The 25,143-nt window shown below is 48.2% G+C and overlaps 2 protein-coding genes across 23 annotated transcripts in view; one reads left to right on the top strand and one right to left on the bottom strand.

The window, feature by feature from the left end:
* Positions 1-18,979, top strand: part of NCALD (neurocalcin delta) — a 445,133-nt gene extending 426,154 nt beyond the window's left edge. For 15 of the 17 annotated variants that reach the window (XM_005662922.3, XM_005662927.3, XM_021088582.1 and 12 more), the window contains 2 exons: positions 13,334-13,439; positions 16,171-17,121. In XM_005662922.3, the coding sequence (XP_005662979.1) occupies positions 13,334-13,439; positions 16,171-16,268 (204 nt within the window). In that variant the 3' untranslated portion in view covers positions 16,269-17,121. Of the gene's footprint in view, positions 1-13,333; positions 13,440-16,170 lie in introns of all 17 variants that reach the window. The other 2 variants (NM_001244466.1, NM_001244465.1) reach the window with 1 other exon arrangement.
* Positions 18,374-25,143, bottom strand: part of GRHL2 (grainyhead like transcription factor 2) — a 196,607-nt gene continuing 189,837 nt past the window's right edge. For 3 of the 6 annotated variants that reach the window (XM_021090600.1, XM_021090598.1, XM_021090601.1), the window contains exon 16: positions 20,723-23,711. In XM_021090600.1, the coding sequence (XP_020946259.1) occupies positions 23,597-23,711 (115 nt within the window). In that variant the 3' untranslated portion in view covers positions 20,723-23,596. Of the gene's footprint in view, positions 23,712-25,143 lie in introns of all 6 variants that reach the window. The other 3 variants (XR_002343689.1, XM_005662935.3, XM_013996569.2) reach the window with 3 other exon arrangements.

Below are 25,143 nucleotides of genomic sequence, written 5' to 3' on the forward strand. Positions count from 1 at the left end.
TGTTAATTGTTTTGGATTTATTTTTGTAGTTCTTCCCCCCATCCTCTTTTTTTTTCTCTTCTCTTTTGATTTGATGACAGTCTTTAGTGTTGTGTTTCAATTGCTTTTCTTTTTCTGTGTGTATCTATTGTAGATTTTTGGTTTGTGGTTACCATGAGGTTTTGATATAGCTATATATCAAAACACACAATTGTTTTAAGTTGTTGGGCTCTTAATTTCAAATGCATTTCCAACCTCCTGTATTTGTACTCTCCTTTTCTCATGATTGCTGGTTTTGATATCATATTTGAGTATGGATGATTTCCTACCTTTACTGTTTGTTTGACTTTACCAGTGAGCTTTCCCATTTGTAATTTTATTGTTTGTGGTTGTGGCCTTTTCTACCTAAAGAAGTTCCTTGAGCATTTGTTGTAAAACTGGTTTGGTGTGCTGAATTCTCTCAGCCTTTGCTTGTCTGCAAAGCTTTTGATTTCTCCGTCAAATATCAATGAGAACCTTGCTGGGTAAAGCATTCTTGGTTGTAAGTTTTTCCCTTTCATCGTTTTAAATATATCATGCCACTCCTTTCTGGTCTGCAGAGTTTCTATTGAAAAATCAGGAGATAAACTCGTATTTTATTTGTTGGTTTTCCTTTGTTGCTTTTAACATTTTCTCTTCGTCTTTAATTTTTATCAGTTTGATTCTTATGTATCAGCATGTCCATCCTTGAGTTTATCCTGTATGGAACTCTCTGCACTTACTTGACTTAAATGAGTGTTTCATTTCCTGTGTTAGGGAAGTTTTCAGCTATTATCTCTTCAGATATTTTTCTCAGGCCCTTTCCTTTCATTTCTCCTTCTAGGACCCCTATTATGTGAATGTTGGTGTATTTAATATTGTCCAAAGTTCTCTTTGATGTCATTTCTTTTCATTCTTTTTTCTTTATTCTGTTCCACAGCAGTGATTTCCACCATTCTGTCTTCCAGCTCACTTATTTGTTCTTCTGCCTCATGTATTCAGCTCTTGATTCCTTCTGATGTATTTTTCATTTTAGTTATTGTATTGTTCATCTCTGTTTGTTTTTCCTTTAAATCATCTAGCTCTCTGTTAAACATTTCTTGTATCTTCTTGGTGCCTCCATTCTTTTTCTGAGATCTTCAATCATCTTTACTATCATTACTCTGCATTCTTTTTCAGGTATATTTCCTATCTCCATTTCACTTAGTTTTTCTTCTGATGTTTTATATTGTTCCAATATCTGGACCATATTTTTCTGCCATCTCATTTTGTCTAACTTCTGTGTTTGTTGTCTCCTTTCTGCAGGCTTCAGGATTATAGCATCTTTTGCTTCTGATGTCTGCTCCCCTGGTGGGTAAAGTTAGTACAGGGGCTTATGCAGGCTTCTAGGTTGGAGGGACTGGTGCCTGCCCACTGGTTGGTGAAGCTAGGTCTTGTCAATTTAATGGGGAGGGCTGTGACAAGGAGTTTGGTTGGAAGCCACTGTGAGCTCAGGATGACTTTAGGCAGCCTCTCTGCTGATGGGTGGGGCTGTGTTCCCACCCTGTTGATTGTTTGGCCTGAGGCTTCCCAACACTGGAGCCTTTGGGCTGTTGGGTGGGCCCAGGATTTGGTGCCAAAATGGCAACCTCCAGAACAGCTCACATCAATGAATATTCCCTGGGGGCTCTGCCACCAGTGTTCTCACCACCATAGTGAGCCACAGCCAACCCTTGCCTCCCATGAAATCCTTCAAGACTCGTAGGTAGGTCTAGCTTAGGTTACTATGGAATCATTGCTTTTCCATGGGTTCCTGTGCACATGAAACCTTGTATGCCCCCTCCAAGAGTGGAGTGTCTATTTCTCCTAGTCCTATGGAGCTCCTGCACTTGAGCTATGCTGGCCTTCAAAGCCAAATGCTCTGGGGGCTCCTCCTCACCCAATGCCAGACTCCCAGGATGGAGCCTGATGTGGGGCTCAGAACTCCCACTCATGTGAGAGAACCTCTGTGATATAATTATTTTCCAGTTTTGGGGTCACCCACCCAGCGGGTATGGGATTTTATTATATCATGAAAGTGCCTCTTCCACTCTCTCATTGTGACTTCTTTGTCTTCAGATGTGAAATACCTTTTTTGGTAGGTTCCAGTCTTTTTTGTCCATGGTTGTTCAGCAGTTAGTTGTGATTTTTGTGTTTTTATAAGAGGAGGTGAGCTCAAGACCTTCTACTTCACCATCTTGTCTCCTCCTGCTGCCATTTTCACTTAACGTAACAACACAGGCATTTCTCATGCTCTGAAGCCTTCAATAAAGATTTTTAATGGCTCTATAATAGTCGTACAGCATATCATAATTTACCTAATATTCCCTTATTTTAGGGATTAGGTTGTTTAGGCCAGTCTTTGTTACTATATGTAAAACTGTAACTTTTAAAATGAAATAACAAATATGCAATTCTTGTGCATGAAGCTTTTTCTATATTTAGGATTACTTCCTTAGAATGGATTCCCAGAAGTGCAATTACTGGACCAAAGGGAATGAGCATTTATTTCTTTTTTTTTTTTTTTGTCTTTTTTTTGCTATTTCTTGGGCCGCTCCCGCGGCATATGGAGGTTCCCAGGCTAGGGGTCCAATTGGAGCTGTAGTCTCCGGCCTACGCCAGAGCCACAGCAACGCGAGATCCGAGCCGCATCTGCAACCTACACCACAGCTCACGGCAACGCTGGATCGTTAACCCACTGAGCAAGCGCAGGGACCGAACCCGCAACCTCATGGTTCCTAGTCGGATTCATTAACCACTGCACCACGACGGAAACTCCTGAGCATTTATTTCTAAAGCTCTTGAGGCAGTCTGCCAAATTGTTTTTCCAAATGTACCCTCAAAGTAAATGAAGGGTGCCCCCATCTTTGCACCACTCCAATTGTTCTGAATCTTTGCTAATCAAACAAAAATTTAAAAGGTGGCTTTCAATTTTAATTAGCTTTATTTTGTCTCTTCTCTTTATCTGGAGTGCTGTGCTCTGCCTCATGGAGCCCTTCCTGGCCTCATGGCAGTGAAAGGCATCAATATTGTCTTCTTTTTGGAGATAATTGCTTCCTGATTGGGCTGTAGGGGAAAAAAAATACCTGTCAACCACGGTGTTGTCACCTATTTAACATTTTTGCATAGTTCTTGTGGATACCCTTGGCCAACAGTGTGGTATCCAGTATTGATGATGTAGATCCAGGCAGGGAGGACCGTCCAGATGACATACTCCTTTTGCACCTGTAGTTAAGTACCTACTAAGTAGCTGGCACTGGGAATAGTAAGATAGGGAGGAAAATAGACAATCTCTGTGCAGTGGAATCCAGCTTGCAAAGGAGAATGGAACATTTCAGAGAAGGTACAGAAGGTGCCAGTAGGTACTTGCTGAGTCTTTGCTGACTTACTCCATGTTCATTACAGAATGTAAAAAGTGATCACAAGAATGAAAAAACAGTCCTTCTAACAAGGCAGTTTCTCTGTTGTAATGTAACTCTGTCCACTCACAGGCCCACAGTAAGTTTCCGGGTCATAACTGGAAGGACACAGATTCCTTATGTACTCAGGGTTCTTCCGAAGCCTGCAAAGGGAAGGCTAAAATTTCCTCAATTGTTTCCTATCACACCCTGATTATTAATATTCATGACCATTCAGTGAAAATCTTGCAGCACCCTGAGGCACCTTCCAAATTGTCAGCAAGATTAAATTAAATTTAGAACCATTTTCCTATTAAGGACTATTTTATTGTATTCTGCTACATTGCAAACTGACAATTCATGTATTCTATCTGATTCTTATGCTAATCCTGGGTCTGACTAAATTGGAATTTGCTGTGGAATATTACTGAACTTCCTACTCTATTTCTTTTCCTTTCACCACCCCCTCTTCATTGAAAGCCCACACTCCAGGCCTCGTCACTGTCTCAAGGAGCTCTGTGGTTTTGTGGAGATTATCATTTTTTTCGGTTCTCTCTGGTCCGCACCATTTAGAAGAACACATATTTGCAGATGCTGCAATTACTCCAGAGACATCACTGTCCTGTAGGTGTTTGTTTTGTGCCTGGGAAAATATCTGCTAGAACGTGATGAGATAGAGGCAGGTGGTGGGCCCGCAGAATCATGACCAAAGTAAGGTTCTATTTGTTAAAGGAAGTGAAAATGCAGCTTGATTACAAGTGTCAGCACATAAGTTCTTGGCTGAATTTCTGTCCCTCCAAGATTTAGAAATTCAAGCCACTTAATGTAAAATGCAAATTCATAATGTTTACCTACAAATATTAATTAACCGGCCAGGGTGAAGATTGGGTCCAAACAAATTTTATGATGAGGCTTGACTATGAATGGAGTTTAAAACTCCATAAATATTCTAGTTTTAATTCCCTAATGTTGCTTCCTGTGGTTTAATTTTGATATCCACAGAATATTGTTGGTGGTAAAAAAACTGGAAGCCTTTTGTTTTTCCTGCATTGGTAGGAAGACCTCTGTTGCGGACCCTGTAACACAAAATATACCATATTGGTTTCCTCTTGTTGCTGTAACAAGGTGCCGTAAACTTCATTGCTTAGAACAACACACATGTACTTGCTTACAGTTCTGGAAGCTGGAGGTCTTTAATCAGTTTCACTGTGCTAAAATCAAGACATCTGCAGCTTGCATTTCTTCTAAAGGCTTTAGAGGGAAATCCGTTTCCTTGCCTTTCCTACTTTCTGACACATTCCTTGGTTTGTAGCCCTTTTTGTCCTCTTTCAAAACCAGAAAGACTAGATGGAGTTCTTCTCACATTGCCATTCCTCTTGGTATCTCATTCTTCTCTCTTCTCCTCATAAAGACCCCTCTGAGTACACTAGTCCACCCAGATAATTCAGAATAATCTCTCCATCTCAAGAGCCTTAAATTGACCACATCTGAAAAGTCCTTTTTACTGTCTTAAGGCAACATATTCACAGGTTTCAGAGATGAGGACATACCCATCATTGAGGGACCACTATTCAGGCTACCACATATGTCAAAATGCAGTTACATTCCTTTCTAAAAAAAAAAATAACTTTGTGCTATATCAACATCTGGGTGAAAAAGCAAAACCATATGCAGATTTATTTTTAGAGTCCTGAACATTTTCACATTCACGTGTTTGTTTAAGTGACAAACTTAGGAACATGATTTAGGTTCAATATTTCATTATTGCATCAAAATCACCTTCCATGAGTCTTAGGCCAGATCAAAGCTCTGACCGTCCCCCTGTAACAGCAGATCCTCCTCTCCAGTGCTCCTCTTTGCCCACTGCTGCAAGAGGAAGGAGAATCCTTCCTGCCCCACACAATTCCCTGTCCCTGGACCCAGCCAGAGGCAGGTCTGATCATCCACATCCAGCCCAGCACAGACTGTGTCTAAGGAAGGGGCTGGCAAGTGCATGAGTGGCATTGCCCTTTGAGCCATGTGAATGCTCTGGTCCTCTCTGGGTTCTTGGGGGTGAGGGAACATGAAGGAATCTATCAACAGGACCACAGCACTCCCAGGGGGAGAATGCAGAAAGAACAGGAAATGAAACTGGCCCCTCTTTTCTCAGACAGTAAGTTCTCAGAGAGTAACCAGGAACCTTGGAGGAACACATTTTTAATTACAGGACTGTCCTTGGGTTGGAGGACATAAGTTTCATTGCTTTACACTTATGACTGAATGAAAATCACAGGCTCAGACAAAAATTGATCACCTGTATCCAAAATAAAGATGGAGAGAGAGCCAAGGGAAGAACTGGCGTCTTGGGCAAGGCAGGTGAATATCAACTTGCATCTCTCCTTTTTCAGTCTCCTTTTTCTTCTCTCCCTTGGGTTAGTTATTTAATCTTCCAGAGCATTGTTCTCATGATTGGTGAACTGGAACTAATCATAGCACCTGCCTCATGTGTAATCATAAGGGTTAAATAGTTATTGCAAGTAGAGCACCTAGGATAGTGCCTCTCATGGGGTATCACTTAGTAAATGCTGGCCACCGTTATTCCATAGGAGTTTCCAAGCTGGAGCGGAATGTTTCACCACAAAATAAAGGGAGGTTATTTCCCATTCAAAGGACAAGGTAACAGAACTTTCTATTAAGTTTACCTAGTAATAAAATGTCCATTCACAAAGAGAAGGGAGGTCACCCAACTAAACCTCCAATTGGTGGAACTCACAGAAGAGATATTCCTGTACAGATAACTTTAGGAGTTCACAGCCTTCTTAGTTGTTGTCTTTCCTACCAAACATTAGCCCAACTGGGAATAAGCTAAAATTTCTGGGCTGGCTCTGATGCTCACAGGATTCAAGGAACAGCCAGATGACCTTTCAAGACAGAGTGTGGTTGGCACCAGAGATTGTGGCTAAATCCACACTGTTGATTTAAGCCTATAGGTGCATTTCATCCACTGAGACTGTTGGGGACGCCCTGTTTGGGTTTGTTCTCAAGTTCCAGTTAGAGACTTTCTGAAAGGAATATATAGGCTAGCACTGTGTTACCTTTAGAGGTTGCTGGGGAACTCACTTTAATAACCAGGTTGGAATAATTTCTAATTAGCATATTCATTACTGGATGTTAATGATTGGTTTGAAAATACTTGGTGTTCAAATTAGTGTTGTCTTAGAATCAGACTTTCCCTCCTTTTTGTGATTCAAGGTTAATTGGCACTTTTGATGAAGGCAGAGTGAACTTTTTAACACCTTTGGTCTACATTTTCACACCTTTTAAATGAGTGAAAACTATGGAGTTCCCACTGTGGCGCAATGGGATAGGCAGTGTCTCTGCAGTGCTGGGACAGAGGTTAAATCCCCAGCCCGGCACCGTGGATTAAGAATCCAGCATGCCACAGTTACGGCATAGGTCACAACTGCGGCTCAGATCTGTTTCTTCTCCTGGGAACTCCATATGCCGCAGGGTAGCCAAAAAAGAGGAAAAAAGAAAAAGAAGGAAAGCTAAAGGAAGGAGGTTGGGCTTCTGCTGGCAGCCCATCACAGAAGACGGCCTTTTTTGTTTGTTTCTTTTAGCGGTATAGGGATAGTATTTCTCCTTCACTCAGAATAAGGCATATGTACCTATAGAGCAACCAGATGAAGAGGAAGGGAGGTGATGGTGTTGGCCATGAAAAGGGTTGCTGTCCACAAATACCAAGCAGACGCACACATTAATCTGACCTGGTCTCAAGGGCACCAGCTGTGTGCAATTCAGACAACTCGTTTGTCAGTATCTGTACTACAAAGGGTTAAAATTGGGGCCCAAAGAGATTTGGTTACTTTCTTTCTAGAACCACTTGGCATTTTTTTCTCCCAAAGATCTTTCTAAATTGGTATCATAGACACTATGTCACTTTTAATATGTGCCTTGGGGACCTAAAACAATGCGCTCTTCTGATTGTGGAAAGGGCGGCGGGGTGGTGAGGGGGAGTTGGCAAGAGCTTCTAGGCTATCTTGATGTGGCCTCTGGGAATCCAGCTCCTAAGTCTGGCCTGATTCTCAGTTATGAGTGTGGACCGCAGATGTTACCCTGGAATGAGGCTTCGAGTTCTTTCCTGGAGAAAATTCTCTCAAGCAACTGCTCAGGCTAGTGACTTCCTCTAAGGACTAATCTCAGCGTTGGTTTGTCAGTGGTGTTTGGTTTCTGCCTCTCTTACGGGGGGATTAGTCTTATGGGTGAAGCCGCATAAGAGCTTAAGAGTTTAGTTATGCATCAGCAACATGGGTGAGGGCCGACTAACCACAGGGCCCTCTCCTCTGTACCCTCCAGCTCCCCTCTGTGGACCCCTCTTCCCTCTCCTGTTTCTAAATAAACATGGATGTTCCCAAGCAGAGGTCCAGCCTCAGGCCTCTCTTCCTTTCATTGCTTCTGGGAAGTCTCATCTTCTCGGTGCTAGTTAAGGGCCAGGCATCGTGTTCACTGTTTTCCATGCTGTGTTGGTGTTCCCGGGGTAACTTACCAAATTACCATAAACTGGGTGGTTTCAAACTGCAGACGTTTATTCTGTCACAGTTCTAGAGGCCTGAAATCTAACACCAAGGTGTGGGCAAGGCTGGTTCCTTCCAGAGGCTCCCGTGGGGGACTCTGTTTCCATGCCTGTCTTCTGTCTTCCGCCGTTGCCGCTGGGTGGTGGCTGGGGCACCTTGGTGTGTTTTGGCTGCATCTTTCCATTCATCACATGATGTTCCTCCTGTGTGTCTGTGTCTACACTTCCTTCTTCTTCTAAGGACACGTCATTGGATTAAGGCCTGCCCTCGTCCAGCGTGGTCTCACTTTAGCTCACTTACATCTGCAAAGACCCCATTTCCCAATCAGGTCACGTTCCAACATTCTGGGTGGATGTGAATTTTTGCAGGACATGAGTCAGCCTGGAACATGTGCATCTTCTCACTTAATCCTCACAGCAACCTCATCTTCTCACTTAATCCTCACAGCAACCCCGTTTTATGGATGAAGAAGCAGAGTCCGTCCAGGTCTTCATGTCTCCTATGAGCAACTCTGAATGGACAACTCCACTCACACACTGCACTGGCACCTCACAGTCAGACATTGCACAAACAGGCTCCGTATTGCCTCCCCTTCCCCCATCAAATGTGAAGTCCCAAAACAGCAGCTCCAGAATGTCTGTTTAGGAGAGTAAATGGGATCTTCTGAAGGGGCCGTTTGAAGCAGCCTTTGCAGAGCACTTTCTATAACATTGAAAAAAACATGGTAATTGCCCCAAACTGAAAATGATGGGTACCACCACGGATTTGAAACAAGACACCGGCATGGCCATGGCTGTGGCATAGGCCAGCGGCTACAGTTCTGACTGGACCCCTAGCCTGGGAACCTCCATAGGCTGCAGGTGCGGCCCTAAAAAAAAAAAAAGAAAGAAAGAAAGAAATAAGACAGTGGCAGGAGGAATGGGCAAGAATGATAAACTTAGAAAAATATCAAGGAGGCAGAGTTGATAGGTTTAGTTGACCATCTGGATGTGGAGATAGATGATAGACATATCAGAGATGTCTTTGGGTAATAACAGGGTGGTGGATGGTAGGACTATTTACAAAAAAAAAAAAATTAGAGGCAACTGGGACTGGACAGTAAGGAGTTTATTTTTTCAAGTAAACTCTTAGATGAAACCTAATGTAAGAAGGAGCTTCTTTGGCTGAAAAAAGGGGCAGGACCCTTATTCTCTCCTCGTTCTCTCCCCACCTGTGAAAGCACCTACATCGCTTTGGCAGAGCATCATGGGAGCTACTGACTTAATGTATTCTTCTAGCTCTAAGCAAGAAAGGGCTTATGTGATTCTAGACAGAGCGATATCGAGCCCACTTTAAAAGTATTTCCAAGATCCTCGAGACCTCTCTCTACCCTCCTTTCCTGATATGAGATGTCCTTCGAAGTGGGGGGCTGTTCTTTTTCCATAATGTAAAACCAACCCTGTACTGCTAAACTTCTTTTGCCCTTGGTGGGTTGTCATGAGGCCTTGGGTGTCCGGTTATAAGACCCTGCATCTTCGGATGCAAAGTCAGTCTGGTTTCCTTCAAAGAGAAGACTGAGCTTTAGCTCTTGGCATTGGGCCTGCCCTCAGTTAATCCCACAACCTTGATTGGTTCAGACACGAGTCCTTCCTTTCCAGCATTCTGAAGGGTGGTTCATTCAGAGGAAAAAAGAAAAAACATATATGTATGTATATGTGTGCGTGTGTGTCTGTGTGTGTGTGTGTGTGTATGCCACAAGGAAGCTTGTAAGACCCCTGACCATAGGTGGCGCTGTCCTGAGCCTGCATAGGGCAGAGCCAGAGTGGGACTCCTGAGTGTCCCATAGCTCTGTATTTACCCAGAGACAAGAATAGGGCTCTTCAACTTTAATTAAAAACAGGATGTCCCTGCTGGGCCTCTCATTGACATGGCTAAAAATAAAATAGGGAAGTAGCCTGGGCTCTTCATGGTTTAATCCCATTAAATGGGGGGGGGGGCGTGGAGCTGGAGCTAATAAAAGACATGATTTGTTTCAGATCGCTATCTGAGGGTCTGTCTTTTCTCTCCTGGGCCTTGGAGGCCGAGCTCTAATACAATGAGTGCGGGGTTGTTGACGCCATGGGAGAGGACAAAGGGACGGACGATCCCCCACTGAGGTTTTGCAAGGCTATCGCCCACTTACTCTGGGACGCCTGGTCACCTGATCTCTGTGCTCACTGCTCTAGTACCCCCCATGTTATAGACCTGGTTTTGTGAATAATCCACTAATCCCTTCCTGTGAGCTCATGAACATTTAAAAAAAAAAAAATCTGGTCTGAGTGCTATGAAAGGGCCATCTGGAAATGTGAGCCTCTTAAAGGTGCCCTCACTTCCTTCCTCCTCAACTCCACAGTATACTCAGACCTTGCATCTCTTGCCTGATTCCAGAAGCCTCATTCACAAATGTACTCCTGCAAGGGCATCTTGACTTTCTTCATTTTTGTTTTTTTGTTTATGGGTTTTGTGTGTGTGTGTGTGTGTGTGTGTGTTAACCTATCCTCATTTCTCTGCCCCAACCCCATTCCTTGAACCTTACAGCTGCAGAGTAAACTCTTGAAGGCTTTCTGCTGGGTGTGAAAGCCTTCTTTCTCAACACACATTCATCTCTTTGCTTGGTCTTTCACTCATTTGTTCAAGCAGAGTATTCAGAAAATAATCTCTCAATTATTATACAGTGGACTTCCGTTCAGAATCCCCAGAAGGAGAATTTCATGAGCCTCAACTCTTAGAGGCTGAGAGCTCCAAGGAGTGTTCCAGACCAGTGAGTTTTACTTGATACTATGGGACCTTACCAAGCCCCGAACAGACTCAGGGAAGGAACAGCATAGCCCCAAAGAAGGCTGATGACACAGCATCCTTAAGACTTTTAGCAAAAAAAAAAAAAAAAAGACGTTCCCTGCTTGCTGGTGGTTGGTGGTTAAGGATCTGGCACCGTCACTGCAACTGCCATGGCACAGGTTCAGTCCCTAGCCTGGGAACTTCCACATGCCACAGGTACAGCCGAAAAATAAAAAGACTTCTGGCAAAAAGCAAACGTATTATTTGCCCATAAATGCACATCACCTCTGCAACTCCTGAGATGTATCAGCTCTTGCACCTTTAAAGGGGTGCACTTGTGATCTAGTGGGACACCCGTTTCTAGATCCTGTTTTGTTGTTGTTGTTCTAAGATTCCTGGCTTATGAATGCACAAAATATTTAGATTGTGTTAAGCTTGAAATCTGTGCAAGGTGTGTGTGTGTGCACGAGTCCATCAGTTGGTGCCACTGATTCCTGTCTGGGTCAAGAGTTTCATGGGGGAGCAAAGAAGGCCGAGGAGAGGGTGCTGGACCTCAATCAAGGCATAGCTGGTCTGCAGAGACTTCCGCACTCCTTCCTGTTGCTAAATATTCACTTGGCCCTGAAACTCAGCACCTCTGGTTTCTCATTTGTAAAAAAAAAAAAAAAAGGCTTTATCTCTATGGCCTTTTCTAGCTCCCCCAAGGAGTCAGGTGTCCCTACTAGCTTGGCACATGCCCCTAGAGCCCCAGCATGGATGGCAGGGCAGCCCTGGACTGGCAGGGACAGCAGGAGGGGTCCAGGAGGAAGACAGAGCGTGGCTTGCCCCTCGCCTCTGGAGTGCGCTTGAGCGCACGTTCCTTGGGAAAGCTGACTGTGGCCGAACTTACCCCAGTGACACGCATCACCCCAGGGCCATGACGCCCAGCGTGCCCCTCCTCCCAGACAGAGTCACGGTGGAGGCAGCTCTTCAGTTCAGCCTGGGCTTTGGGTGGGTTCAAGTCGGATTCAGAGAGCCTGGCCAACGGGGCCCCTCTGGGGTGGGATCGGCCCGAGCATCAGCACACTGGGTGAGTCCATTTTTCATTCCTGTGTTATTGACTGGGGTGATAACATTTACCCTCATTTCTCCAGAATCTTTTAGAAGCTTGAGGCAGGGTTGACCCTGAACAAGACTGTAAAGCAGAGGTTGAGCCTTCATCTTTTTTTTTTTTCCACCTTTTTTTGGGTCCACTTTTCCCCTTGGAGGCTCCTTTCCCTCCACTGCCTTCCTTTCTCCCCTCCTTCTAACTGTCCCACTGCATCCCAAATTCTAGCACTTTCCAGATGTTTCTGCCCACCCTCTGGCAAAATCTACTTTTTCTAAACCTCTTTGCTAGGGTTCAGGGTCCCAAAGTGAATCTGACTAGCCACAACCATGGTCTAGGGATAAAAACAATGACTTTACACTCTTCTTCCGAAATAAAACATTTTGATGGCTGGGGCCTTCCAGGCCCTTCCTGAGTGCCACAAGAGATCCACGGGTGGCAGGGAGGATACTTATGGTACTGCTCCCTAAACCTGTTCAGTAGAACCCTCTTTTGCCCATCTGATTTCAGTGCCCAGTTTATCTCAAGCTGAGATTTTATATTTAACTCAAAACTCAAATGGCACATTGTTCCCCTCCTGGGGATACCTGACCGCTTGCTGAGAAGGAATGGGAGACGATTGCTTCATACAAGGGGCAAGAGCCCTGGGATGGATTGGTATTGTCTGCCTGGGAGAAGAGGAGGGCACGTCCTTACAGACTGTCAGTGCTTCTATCCCCGAGGGACCCAGAGAGAGACCCCTGCAGACACCAACCTGTCTCTCTGGCCCTGAGGAATGTCACCTACAGGCTGACAGTGAGGACGTCAGAACAGGAGCAGCAGCAGCACACAGAAACCTCATTAGAAATGTAGAATCTCAAGCCCCACCCCCAACCTCTCCAACCTCCCCAACACAATCAGATGCTGCAGAGTCACAGGATTCCCAGGGAATTCACATACACATTAAAGTTAGAGAGTGCCCATGGTGGCACAGTGGAAACGAATCCGACTATGAACCATGAGGTTGTGGGTTCAATCCCCGGCCTCACGCAGTGTGTCAAGGATCCAGCATTGCCGTGAGCTGTGATCCAGGTTGCAGAGGCGGCTCAGATCCTGCGTTGCTGTGGCTGTGGTGTAGGCAGGCAGCTGTAGCTCCCATTGGACCCCTAGCCTGGGAACCTCCATATGCCGCAGGTGTGGCCCTAAAAATGCAATAAATACATAAGTTTAGAGACATGAGGGGTCTAGTGGATCATCTCACTAGTTGTCGCTTCTAAAGTTTCTTAGTGCTGGACAAGCTCTGCTGGCCTGGCTGCTCTCACCAGCAACTGCCCATGACTTTTTGGCAACAGATGGTCAGGAACAGAGTGTGAGCTGTTTCAGGCTCTCTGTGGGAGTGGTAGGCGTTCCCTTCACCCCCATATTTGGGAGGTTGAATAATAGGACCACTGTGTGCCAAACCCAGCCATGTTCCCGTCTTACTACCCTGTCGCTTCTGTCCCCAGGCAATCTATAAGATGGTTTCCTCTGTGATGAAAATGCCTGAAGATGAGTCAACCCCAGAGAAGAGAACGGAAAAAATCTTCCGCCAGATGGACACCAACAGAGATGGTAGGAGGCCCGGGCTGCTTGGCTTGGCTTTGCTCCGAGTGAGGGCTGCTGGAGGTGCTGGGGTGTCCAGGCAGGGAAATGCCACTCTAGGATAAGCTCTGGGCCGTAAGGACCTGGTTCAAGGCCCTTTGTGTAAGTGGCTCATCCTGTCGGTGGGGGGATGGGGGGAGCAGGGGACAGAGGTCTGGAGTGGGTCCACAGCAGGCTGGATCCTACAGTGGGAGGGCTTGGTATCTATTCAGACCCTGCTAGCTTTCCTCCCAGCCTGCTCAGAGGGTTTTGTTGGGGTCTCCTGTGCATGCTCCAAGGTGTAGGCTTTCCTGGAGCCAAGCAGGGCCCCTCAGCTGTCGGGGGCTTAGCTGGCCAGCAGGTTTTACCCTGAGGGAGCCACCCACAATTCAAACCCAACAAAGGATGCAAAGCAAAGCTCAATGAAAGGAGGGATGGATTTCAGACTCAAGAAGAGTGGATTTTAGATGTTGGTGTTTAGATTTTAGATGTTTTAGATTGCCAGATAGAATTGAAGAGGCCTAATTAACTTTGATTTTTGGATAAATAACACACAAGTTTTTAATGTAAGTGTGCCCTATGCAGTATTTGGGACATACTGAAAAACAGTTGTTTATTTGAAACTTAACTGGGTATTTTTATTTGCCAAATCTGACAACCCTAGTTGGATATAATACCCAGGTGTTCTTTTGTTTTGTTTTTGTTTTTTGTCTTTTTTATCTTTTCTAGGGCTGCAGCTGCCACATATGGAGGTTCCCACGCTAAGGGTCTGATCAGAGCTGTAGCCATCGGCCTCCGCCAGAGCCACAGCCACACGGGATCTGAGCTGCATCTGTGACCTACACCACAGCTCACGGCAACGCCAGATCCTTAACCCATTGAGCGAGGCCAGGGATCAAACCCTCAACCTCATGGTTCCTAGTTGGATTCGTCCACAACGGGAACTCCAAATGTAATACCCAGGTTTAAAGTGCAAACATAATAAGCTGGAAGTCATCTATAGCTTTTGCTCTTTCTGGCTTGCCTGATCTGCGGGACACCCCCAGCAATTCTTGGCAGCGATGAGCAAATGCACGCATATATCGCCACTGTAAGGCTTTGTTTGTGGCAGAGTGAGCCTCCGTCTCTTATCTCTGTGCCCTTGGGCACCAGCTGCCTGAGAATGTAGGTTTGAGGGGTACAGGCCAATCTGTCTACTTTGTTCTTCCACAAAGGTGCCATCACAGCCCATTTCTTTGTGGGCCTTGATTCACAGTGAATAGTTTGCTTTGCAAAGACTAAACAAACAGCATTCTTTTAAGAGAAGGATAACCTCGCTGACATTAAACTGCCCATTTTGCTGCTGCTCCCGGGGAGCACAGGTGGGTGTATATCCTGCCCCAGGCCCAGCCTCCTCTTTAGAACAGGGGTGGGGGATGGGAGAAGACCCAGGACCACAGGATGTAACCCTCCCTGCAAGAATTAGAGCCTCTCCACTGGGACTTGGCCACAATAGGGTCACAGAGCCCTGACTGGACCAGCATTCCCCAAATACATCTCACTGCTAAGAACCCTGTACTTTCCTAAGGGAAAGCCTTGGGGTAAAAAAAAAAAAAAAAAAAAAAAAATAGGCTGGCAGGGAGTGGGAGGGTGGGGGCAGTGAGGTGGGGAGTGGGTGCTGTACAGGGAAGGGCTTCAAGTCTGCATGGGGTCAGACCACCCAACCTGGGGACTGGGTGCTTCAGCTCAGAGCTCCTGGACTCCACAGCGGGGCGCTGGAGCAGAGCCTTCATCTAGAGTCTCCTGTTATATTCCTCTTGGTAGAAGCTCTTTTCATCTAACCCCTGGCCACTGACTTGAAAAGCCTGGGCCCCCAGCAAGTTAGCCTGGGCACCAAAGCGTGCAGAGGGTTAACGCGAGAGCGGATGAACACGCTGAGTGCAGAATTGACGTTTGCACCAGGAATGGGGGAGAAGCGCATCTCCCTCCAACAGTATGAGGCGAGAAAGTGCTGGAAGAGAATGTAATACATACTCCAGCCTAGGCAGGAAAGAAAAGGACATTGGGTAGGAATGGAGGCGGCCAGTTTCCCTCCTCCAGCCTTTCGGGATTGACGGGAGGGACCCGGCAGGGCTCCCCTCAGCTTGGAGCACGAACCCCTTTTTCGTCTCACCTCGCATGGAAGGGCGGCCATCCTCACACCTTGTCCATAAGAAGGAGCCCTCGCCTAGGTGTTTGTTCTGGCCCCCCTCCCACATGCAGGGAGTGGGCGGGGGGCGGGAAGGGCAAGAACGTTTGCAGCAAACCTAGGTGTACCCCAGTGACCTGGCCCAAAGGAGTCCAGAGGACTGGGTTACACCAGGGGGACGGCCCTGGTGCTGCTGGAGCCCAGCTCATTCTCTGAAAGGTGTCAGCGCTATCCGTTCCACAGACACCGAGTCCCTCCAGGGCGCCTGCCGCTGGAAGAGCCACGAGGGCAGGGGCCACCTCGGGGCCACCCAGCACCCTCCCCCCAGAAGGGCGGCGCACGCAGGGCGCTCTCGGGGAAGCCGCCCACTGTGCTAGGGGCGGTGCGATGCCAAGCGAGCACTACCCCCCAGGGTCTCAGAAAGACGGAGGGTGGGTGGGCTAGTGGCCGGTGAGACCCCAGGAAAAGGTGAGCCGCCGCTGCCCCCAAGATGCAGCAAGAAGACCCTATGTGTCCGTGCCACTAGCTGCCGCTCACCATCCTCTTGCTTTCTAGGAAAACTCTCCCTGGAAGAGTTCATCCGAGGGGCCAAGAGCGACCCGTCCATAGTGCGCCTGCTGCAGTGCGACCCCAGCAGCGCCGGCCAGTTCTGAGCCCGGCAGCCCGCGAATGGTAGAGCTGCTTGTGTTCTCTTTGGATTTTTCTTTTTAACAAATTTTTTTTTTGTTTTGCCAAACGATATTGACGGTGATGCTGTTCCCCATGTGGTCGGACGCACCTCCCTCCGTGCCGCCTTCAGCTTCTTTTGTCGTGGACGCTTCGTGGGAATGTCTAGAGCCCCCCCCGCGCTTGTGGAGAGCATGGACAGTGCTGTCGTGCACAGACTTTGTGGTGTTCATTGTTCTGACGACTTTTCATCGTTATTATTATTTTTTTTCCTTTGATTGGAAGGTCTGTGTTCGAAAACTGAAAACTTGGGGAGGCAAGAGAAGGGAAACCAATCCAGTCCAGCGATTTTATTGCAAGCTTGAGCAGCTTGTTTGAAAAACGAAACTCCCCACCTGGGTCACACATGCCCTAAGGTTGATGGCACCAGAAGCTGGATTCCCCAAGGACCAGGAATCCTCTGGGGCCAGGCTGTTAAAGGGACCTGGGGGATCCCCCCAGAGGCCCACCCTACCCTCTTCCCCAGCAGGCTGTAGTTACTAAGCTGTGAACATTTCAAGGTAAATTAATAGAGGAGAGGATAAAGATGGCTAAAGGATGGCTCAGCTGTTTCTTCCCGGGTTTACATGAGTTGAGCTAAGATGAATTTCTTTGGAAACTTAATGCAAATGCTAACTTGTATTCCAAAACCAGACCCATCTTGTTGCCTATTGTGATTTAAAAAAAAAAAAAAAAGATCATTGTATATAAAATATTGGGTATTGCAGACCAAATTAAGTGTTTTGCCTTGTTTAAATGAAATGCATGTTTAGTGAGCACTAATACAATCTTATTACAGAAGACTGTTTTTAGTAGCTTATTGTGAAGCAAGCCAGCTATAAGGAATGTCTGTCTTGTTTTAAAGTCATATCTGTCTGCACAAATGCACCAATCAACAGATATATTTTATATATTCCAGAAAAGTACAAAGTAATCGTGACCAGGGCTCAACCTTCATTTTGAATGCATTTCCAGTGGTAGCACCTATTCCAGAAGTGGGGCAGGTAGAGTGGGATGGGTCAACTGCAGCACCAGAAGGTTCTTGTTTATTCGAAATGTGGGTTTGCCCACCCAGCCCAGCAGATCGTCGATAGTATTAGATTGGAAGTGTGGTGCTTTTCCGAGCAGATCAATAACTCTGTAGACGCTTTCCCCCACCCAACCCCCACCCCCCGACCCCAAAAGGCAAAAATCCTCAAGACTTCCTAATGTTTTAATCCACATGCATGGTTAGGCAGCTGTAGGCTGGAATATTGACTTTCCCATGCCCCCAGTGGCCTTTAAGAGAGTCAGAGATTGGGCAGTCATCTGGTTCATCTTGAAGTCAGCAAGTCAGGTGTGTCTGTGATTTCCAAGGCCCGCTATGGGGACTTGGAAGTCTTTTCCATTTCTACGTTTTCTGAATGCAGATTTCTATTTCCAGAAGTGATAACCCAATTTGAGTTTCTGTTTGGTCTGATGACCTCATACACCCTAATTTGAATTGGAAGGTAAGAGTGAAAGTTGCCGATCGCAGGTGAGTCACATTAGCACAAGCAATAGGCATGGGGAAGCCCAAACAGTTAAGGCTGGAGATGGGGAGAATGTGCCTCAAGAAGGCAGAGAGGTCCCCTTGGCTGTGGCCACACTCCTTGGGTAGACCATGAACCACAGAGAGACTCCTAACCATGAGGAAGATGATGCTGAGCCTGCTTAAACCTCCAGATTCCTGTGTGTTACTCGATTCCATTTTAACTGATAATGAACATCCGAATTAGCATCGGATTTTTCAGTGGACCGAAATGAAACAACTTTGCCGGGTGAGATTTTGAGAGTTGGACTCTGTAAAATCATCTTCCTCTGTCAGTTGTTCATAGTGGTTCTATACCGTGAACCTTGCCGAGTTCCTCCACTGGCCAAGTGGTAAAATCTGGTTTTGACAACTAGGGAATTATTAACCCAAAGCGTGGCATGCAGAGGGGCAGGGGACCACGCCCTCTATAGGCAATGTCCTGGAGCTGCATCCCACTTTCTCTCCCGCACTTAATTGAAGATCCAGTTCCTCCTTTTAGTTTTTCCTGAGATGGTGGAGTCAGTTAATGCTTGAGAAAGCCCGCCTGAGCTCTGCCCTCAGTCTTGACATCATACTGAGCCAGATTCAGTCCCTGGAACCTAGAGCTGCAGTGAGAAGCCCGAAGAGCTGTTAAGAAAGAATCCAGCGTTGCCACAGCTGTGATGATGTAGGTTGCAGCTCCGGCTCGGATTCAGTCCCTGGTTCAGCAACTCCATATGCCATGGGATGGCCAAAAAAGAAAAAAAGAAAGAAAGAAAAGGAAATAGATCAGACTCATGGCTGATGAATGCTGACAAGCTCGAGATGGATGAAGAATAATCCCTATCCTGGCCTGCCCGTGACCCTGTCTGTATTTTGAGGGTTGTTTTCCTCATGCTCCCCCTGCCTCACAAGGCCTTTGTACATCTGATGCAGTGCCCTTGAGTGTGGCCAAGGGACTCAGTAGCACCCAAAAGGCCGAATGGCTCAAGGCTTACGTCACTCCTGTGTGGGGCTGGTCAGTGTCGCTGCTGTGTGGCGGGACCTCTGGAAATGGAGTCTGTTCTGTCTGAGATCAAGCCGGCCTGTGATGTTCAAGGGACGGGAATAAAGTGGCTTGAAGGATGCTACAGAGTGGTCGACTGTTCATCCCCTGGTTTGGGGTGGGGAAGGGGCGCAGAGGGTGCAGTCCCCTCTCATCCGTATGCCCCCGGGGCACTCTCCACGTGGGCATTGAAGGGTACGTATATTTATGACTCCCTTCCTATGGCGTGGGTCCTGCATTGGTTGACTTTATGTGGCTCCAGCTTGGCATCCAAGTATGTCGGTTGTTTACTATGACTTGGAAATGAGGTGTCCATGCCTAAACTGCTCCAGCTGAGCCTGTGCCTGAGGGAGGGGCCAGCTGCTATCTGTGTTGGCCTCCTGCTGGGCATGGTTTCTGCCTCAGAGACATAAGGAAAGGAAGCAGGATTTGTGCAAGGGGAAGGGGGGACGGGGTCTGCTGGTCCGAAGCCCTGTCCTGAAGCATCCTGGGTCTGCAAGGGGGGGGGGCTTCCTTTCTTGGCTCCACTCCTAGCCTTTACTTTCTTCTCACCTCCTCTCCTTCCTTGCAGCTAGAGCTGTAAACGACTCTAGCCTCATCATTCAGTGCAACAGAAGGAGAAATGGAGGCAACTTCCTCTTTGGTGGGAAATTGACATCCCCCTGTCCCCACTCTGGGCCTCTCAACTGGAGAGGTGTCAGTAGAGAAGATGCCATGAGACGGAGCCCACAGCCTCAAAGCCAGTTCAGGTCACGGTGTGTTTCTTGTTGCTGCCATTGGCCCTGCCTTCAGCAAAGCGCGCGTCAAGGTAGGAAAAAGCGGCTGAATGTCAGCTAGAGGAGCGGTCTTTCTGTATCTCACACAGTGTCCCTCTCTGGACCAGAAATGGCCCTGATGCTCACAAACACTGAGTGTGACTAGCGCCACGTGTTCACAGCAGGGGTGGTGAAAAGGTGGCGGGGACCCTGCACCTGCATTTCCACACCCGTGGGAGGCTATCCTGTTAACTTCCAGCACATGTTCAAGCATGAGGCTCCTCTCTTCAGGGCACTGTCCCAATACCCAACCCCCCCGCCCCACGCAGACCCTCCTGACAACCAGGGGGCAAAGGCCAGGTGAGGAGTCGTCTCCGCATCCTTGCTCAGTCAAGGTAAGAGGCGATCACGAGAACTTTCTTTGGAAGGAGTGGAGATGCTTCACACATAGCTCTCTTATCTTTGTCAGGACTATGCTTTGCACGTGCCTGAAATGTCCTGTTTTTTAAGGTGGCCGAAGAGACAAGAGAAAGAGCATTGTTTTTCAAGGCCGTAGAGTATCAGTCAGAGCCACCTAAAATGATAATTGTTGCAGAGGGAAAAGATGTCCCCAGCAAGGGTATAACCAATGGGAATATTCATTTCAAGCAGGTGTCTCTGCACCCGGGTGATGATCACAGGTCCAGGACTTAGCTAGGTCCTGGGCACCTGGGCATCGGGGTGGGGATGGGGGGCAGGTAATGGGCCATGTGTGGTCCCAGACAGCCCTGGGATGCCCATGACAATCACTCTGAGAACACGGCACTCTGTGCCACCACCCCTTTCTCCCCCCGGTGCTAGGACTCTGGTTGGTGCAGAGGGCCACCAGGGCCATAGGGTCTCTGCTCTTAACCTTGGGGTGGAGCACAACAAAGCCACAGGAAAAGGAAATGTCTGTTGAGTTGGAGCCCAGGACCTAAAGTGCCCAAAGGGAGCCTAGGATCATCCCAGCTCACACAGAGGTGTCGTTCCAATCAGGCAAAAAAAGCCCCCAACGCCCACCTCCCAGAAAACATCAGACACTCGTGTTTACTCTTACGGTATGAATATTTATTTTTTTCTTCTTAAAAATGTACAAAAAATAAAATAACTGTATTTATAGTTTATAGATTCCCCCTCTCCCATTTACAAAACTATTAAGTTACATTTGCCTTTAAAAAAAAAAAAATGAACACGAGAGCAAAGTGTCCATCTAGCAACCTCCCTAGCTTGTCTTTAAAAAAGGGCTGCTCATAGAATTTGGCACAAACCCTCTGCTTCTGTTGTGTTTTCCTAATTTTAAATGAGTAGGAAATGTTTGATTCAGTTCATGCTTGCTAAGTTTCTGCACTGAGACATGCTTTTTAGTCTTTTAGGATTCAATTCCAAGATGATATCTGACTGCATTTTTCTTTTGGTCCCATAAGAAAATACCCATAAAGTCTCAGCAATTGGAGTAAGTATAAGAAAAACACTTGTTTGTTTTACATGTCCCTCAGCATGTCCCTCATCCAACACGTATTTTTTTTAAGCTTATTTATTTAAGGGACAAAAAAAAGAAAAAAAAAAAGAGTGTGCAGGTTTTCCTGTGTCTCTGGAGTGTTTTCGCTTGAATAGTTCTGCTCATCAAAGCTAAGCCATAGGCACACCAAGAAGGCGGAGGAGACGTGGTGAAATGGGGACAGATCAGATGGGAGGGGACACCATGCACCACACCCTTTGGTGGCACTGACCTTATGTGCTTTGTGCTGGCAGTGGTCACTACAGTGACTACCCAGGGACCTGGGATGAAGGCAGAAGCATCTCTGATTCATCCTCTGCCTAGGGCAGGACCTGCAAACATTTTTTTTCCATAGAGGCTGGAGAGGGAAGGCCAGTGAACCTGTGTCAGGTTGCCAGAGATGTTCTGTCTTCCCTGCGCTGGAGGCCTGTGCCCTGGCTCAGAACGATTCACCACGACGTCTGCCCATCATGTATGAAGCCACGCCTCAGGCGAGGAGCATGCCAAGTGCATGGTACACTGGGGGGTTCCAACACTGAATCTGTCCATCTTGGGACCGAGCCCCCATTAGTACCTAGAAAGGTCCCTAAGAAGCCGTTCCAGGGCGTGGCAGTCACAGAGTGGAGGAGGGCTGAATCCAGGATGCAAACCTTTGGCACCGCAGGGAGGGATAATTGTGTCCAGAAGATGCACAGAAAGGTGCCCCGTCACCACACCTAGAGATCGGCCCAGCCCCTGCCCTGCCCTCCATTCCATCCAGAGCCTCTGCAACAGCCTCAGGACAAACAGCTGGGCTGGAGGCAGCCCGTCCCTCAGGCTCTGGGCTTCAGGGCAGGGAGCCCTTGGAAAGAAAGCCCCCTCTACCCCCAAAAGACATCAAAGTGCTTTACAAACAAATCTGGACCCTTACCTAGAACCTGTCCTAGAGTGTAACCTTGGGTGGGGGGTGTGCCTGGCTATCAGAAAGCTAGTGCTTCAACCCACCAGGGTGAACACAACCCCCTCGACCACGTACCTGTCCCCTCAAAGAGAACAGTGGCCCAGAGGCTTCCTGAAGCTGTGACTGGGGGCTGCTTTCTTCTCCTCTCCGTCTGCCAGCGCACAATTCTCTCCCAGGCTTCATCCAGAGGCTGGTTGCAGAAGAGCCAGGGCTCTTGGGCCCTTCTGGTGCCCTCCCTCCTCATCCAGCAGCCAGGGGCAGCGGGGCAGCCAACCCCTGCCTCTCCAGGCCCAGCGGCTTGGAGCTGAGCTGCTGGCCCTGCTCTCAGGACTCTGCCGTCGGGCTTTTAAGGGGCCACTTGAGATGAAGGACGTGCTTGTAAACTGTGAGGCACGCCAGGGGCCAGGATCCTCAGGGCAGCCAAGGCGTCCTACTGCAGCCAGCCCGGCGACGGGGCTGATGGCAGTCCCCCTGGAGTCTCCCCAGGAAGCCTGGACAATGCTGACCCCAAAGCCGCAGGAGCTGAGACCTTAGGCATTCAGCCCAGAGGGAGAGGCGGGCAAAGCGCATGACCCTGAGAGCAGCTCAGTGGCCTCCAGGTGGGCAGTATCCATGGGGAGGGACCGAGGCCCTGGGGGGCATCCACTGGAGCAGCCGTCTTGGCACCCCCCTTGGCAGCCGTCTTGGCCACCTGATACTCCAAAGGCCACTTCCCTTCCCCAGCATGTCTCCTGAACAGCACAGAGGGGGAAACCTCTTGCAGGAAGCGGAGTGTCCGGGTGTGTGCCTCCCCTAGGCAGCAGCAGTAAACATGCCCACACACCCCCTGTAAAATATATTATTGCCATATTATAAACACTATGTACACGATGGCTGGGCACGCCTTCTGGCGTCCTTCCTACTTACACGCTGGCTGCATGTCGCCCTGGCCTCGGCCTGGTGGCCACTCGCTGGAAACCCCTGGAGGCGGCAGCAAGGTGAGCTTCTCCAGCGCAGTCTCCTGACCAGGTGGGGGGTGTCCACCTCCCCCTGCACCTCTGGTAACTGCCCGGGGAGGCATCACATTCTGTCCAGCCCCCCTGGAGTCTGGAGACCACGGCGACATAAGGCGGTGGGGTGGCAGAGGCAGATGTCGCAGGGCTCTTCAGGACTCATGGACGGGCGCCGGGGCCCTGGGACGCTGGACGGTGTCCCCTGGAGCCGGCATGGACCTGCACCGTCCCTGCGGGCCTGGGCCCCGGGCTCCAGACGAGGGGGACAATAAATAAGGACGTGACAGCCGCAACCCCCTTTCCCGGGGGCCTCGGCTTGGGCGCCACAGCACGAGCCTCCGGGTGGGACAAAACGGGGGCTTGGGGCCTCGGGCCGCCCCCGTTGCGGGCGTGTAACAGCCGTGGTGAGAAGGGTAAGGGGGGTCTGCAGGTGCGGGGGGCCCGGCTCCGACGCTCCCGGGAGGAAGGCCCTGAGGGCGGCTGCCCAGCAGGGCTCAGATTTCCATGAGCGTGACCTTGAAGCCTTCCACCATGCTCTCCATGTGGAGGATGAAGGTGTCCTCGTTGGAGTAGTGCTCGATGATGTTGTCGTCCATGTTCACCAGGATGCTGCCGGGGGAGGGGGACAAAGACACCGTCACCCGGGCGCCTTGTCACCCAGGGGCTCTGGGTGCCAGGGCGGGCTGCAGGCTGGGGGTTCCCTTGGCCATTCTTTTGCAAAGGATGATGCCAGAACTGGGGAAGGAAAGGGAAGGGAGGGGAGACAGGCAGGGGGAGAGCCCCCCACCCCCCACCCCCACCGGCCCCTAGTATTTCTTTCGCCAGAAGCCTCCTTGAGGAAAACAAAACCTCCATTCTCAGAACTAGCTCCTTAGGAAAGAGGATTTCAGAGGTCGTTCCACCCAAACCTTTTGCTTTCTCGACTGGCAAACTGCAGCCCAGGTAAATGAACAGAGCTTGAAGTCACAGTTAGCCACTGACAGGGCCGGGACCTAAAGAGTTAGGCCCCTGAGTGTTTTCATTAAACCGTCTTGCCTCTCAAAAATTCATTCTTTCTAAGTACTCTGTACTTCTGAGGAAGAGGAATATAAACCACAGCTTCAGCTGCCCTTCTTTGAGCATAGGGTAATCTTCCAGTGGCTCGTGTTCAATCCTCAGGGCAACCTTGACAGCAGGTGCCGTCACCGTCATGTTGCGAATGAGAAACCCGAGCTCAGCAAGGTCAGATAATGTCCCAAGTTCACTCAGCTTCACGGCTGAGCTTGGTTTTTGGATCTAGCTTTGCCTCGCTCTGAATTTTTATTTTACCACATGTGACCTACTCCTCGGTTAACCATCCCTGGTGGGTTTAATTAAAAAAAAAAAAAAACCCAACAACTTCCAGGGCCCATCCATGATAGAAGCCCTTGAGCCAGTCTCCTTCTTTGAAGTCAGACAGATCTTAGTTTGAGAACTTTTTTCTATCATTTTTACAGATATGTGTCATCAGGCAAGTTGTTTAGCCTTTCAGAGCCTTGGTTTATACTTCTGCAAAAATAAGAATAACAACCCTGCTTTAAAGAGTGGTTGTTAGGATTAAAGTATTTAGCCCAGGGCCTGATGCAGGGCTCAATGGAAGTGAAATGTTATCATCAGCACGTACATGGGCACTGAGGGTTTCTGCTCAGCGTAAGACCTTAAGACACCACTCAAATCTCACCATCAAAGGACTACACTCGGCCTCTTGCACTGACCTTGGAAAGAACTTGTAATGTGCATTTTGTTGAGCTTTTCAACCAGGGCTCAAGTGGAAAGGGTTTCCTGTTTGACTCTAAATCAACCCAGAGACCCTATCACTCAGCCTGAGTACCCCAGATAATCAGTTTCCTTTGGGAAGCTCAGAGAAGAGTTTTAAAGACCCATTTTTCTATTTTTTTTGTTGTTGTTGTTTGTGTGGTTTTGGGGGGTTTTGGGTAAGAAAAGAGCTCCAGAAGCTGACTCAATGGAGACCTTCCTCTGGCACCAAAGCCAGCTCCCGTGCCCACCACACCTAGAGCCTCCT

The sequence above is a fragment of the Sus scrofa genome, chromosome 4 (genome assembly GCF_000003025.6).
Source record: "Sus scrofa isolate TJ Tabasco breed Duroc chromosome 4, Sscrofa11.1, whole genome shotgun sequence".
NCBI lineage: Eukaryota > Metazoa > Chordata > Mammalia > Artiodactyla > Suidae > Sus > Sus scrofa.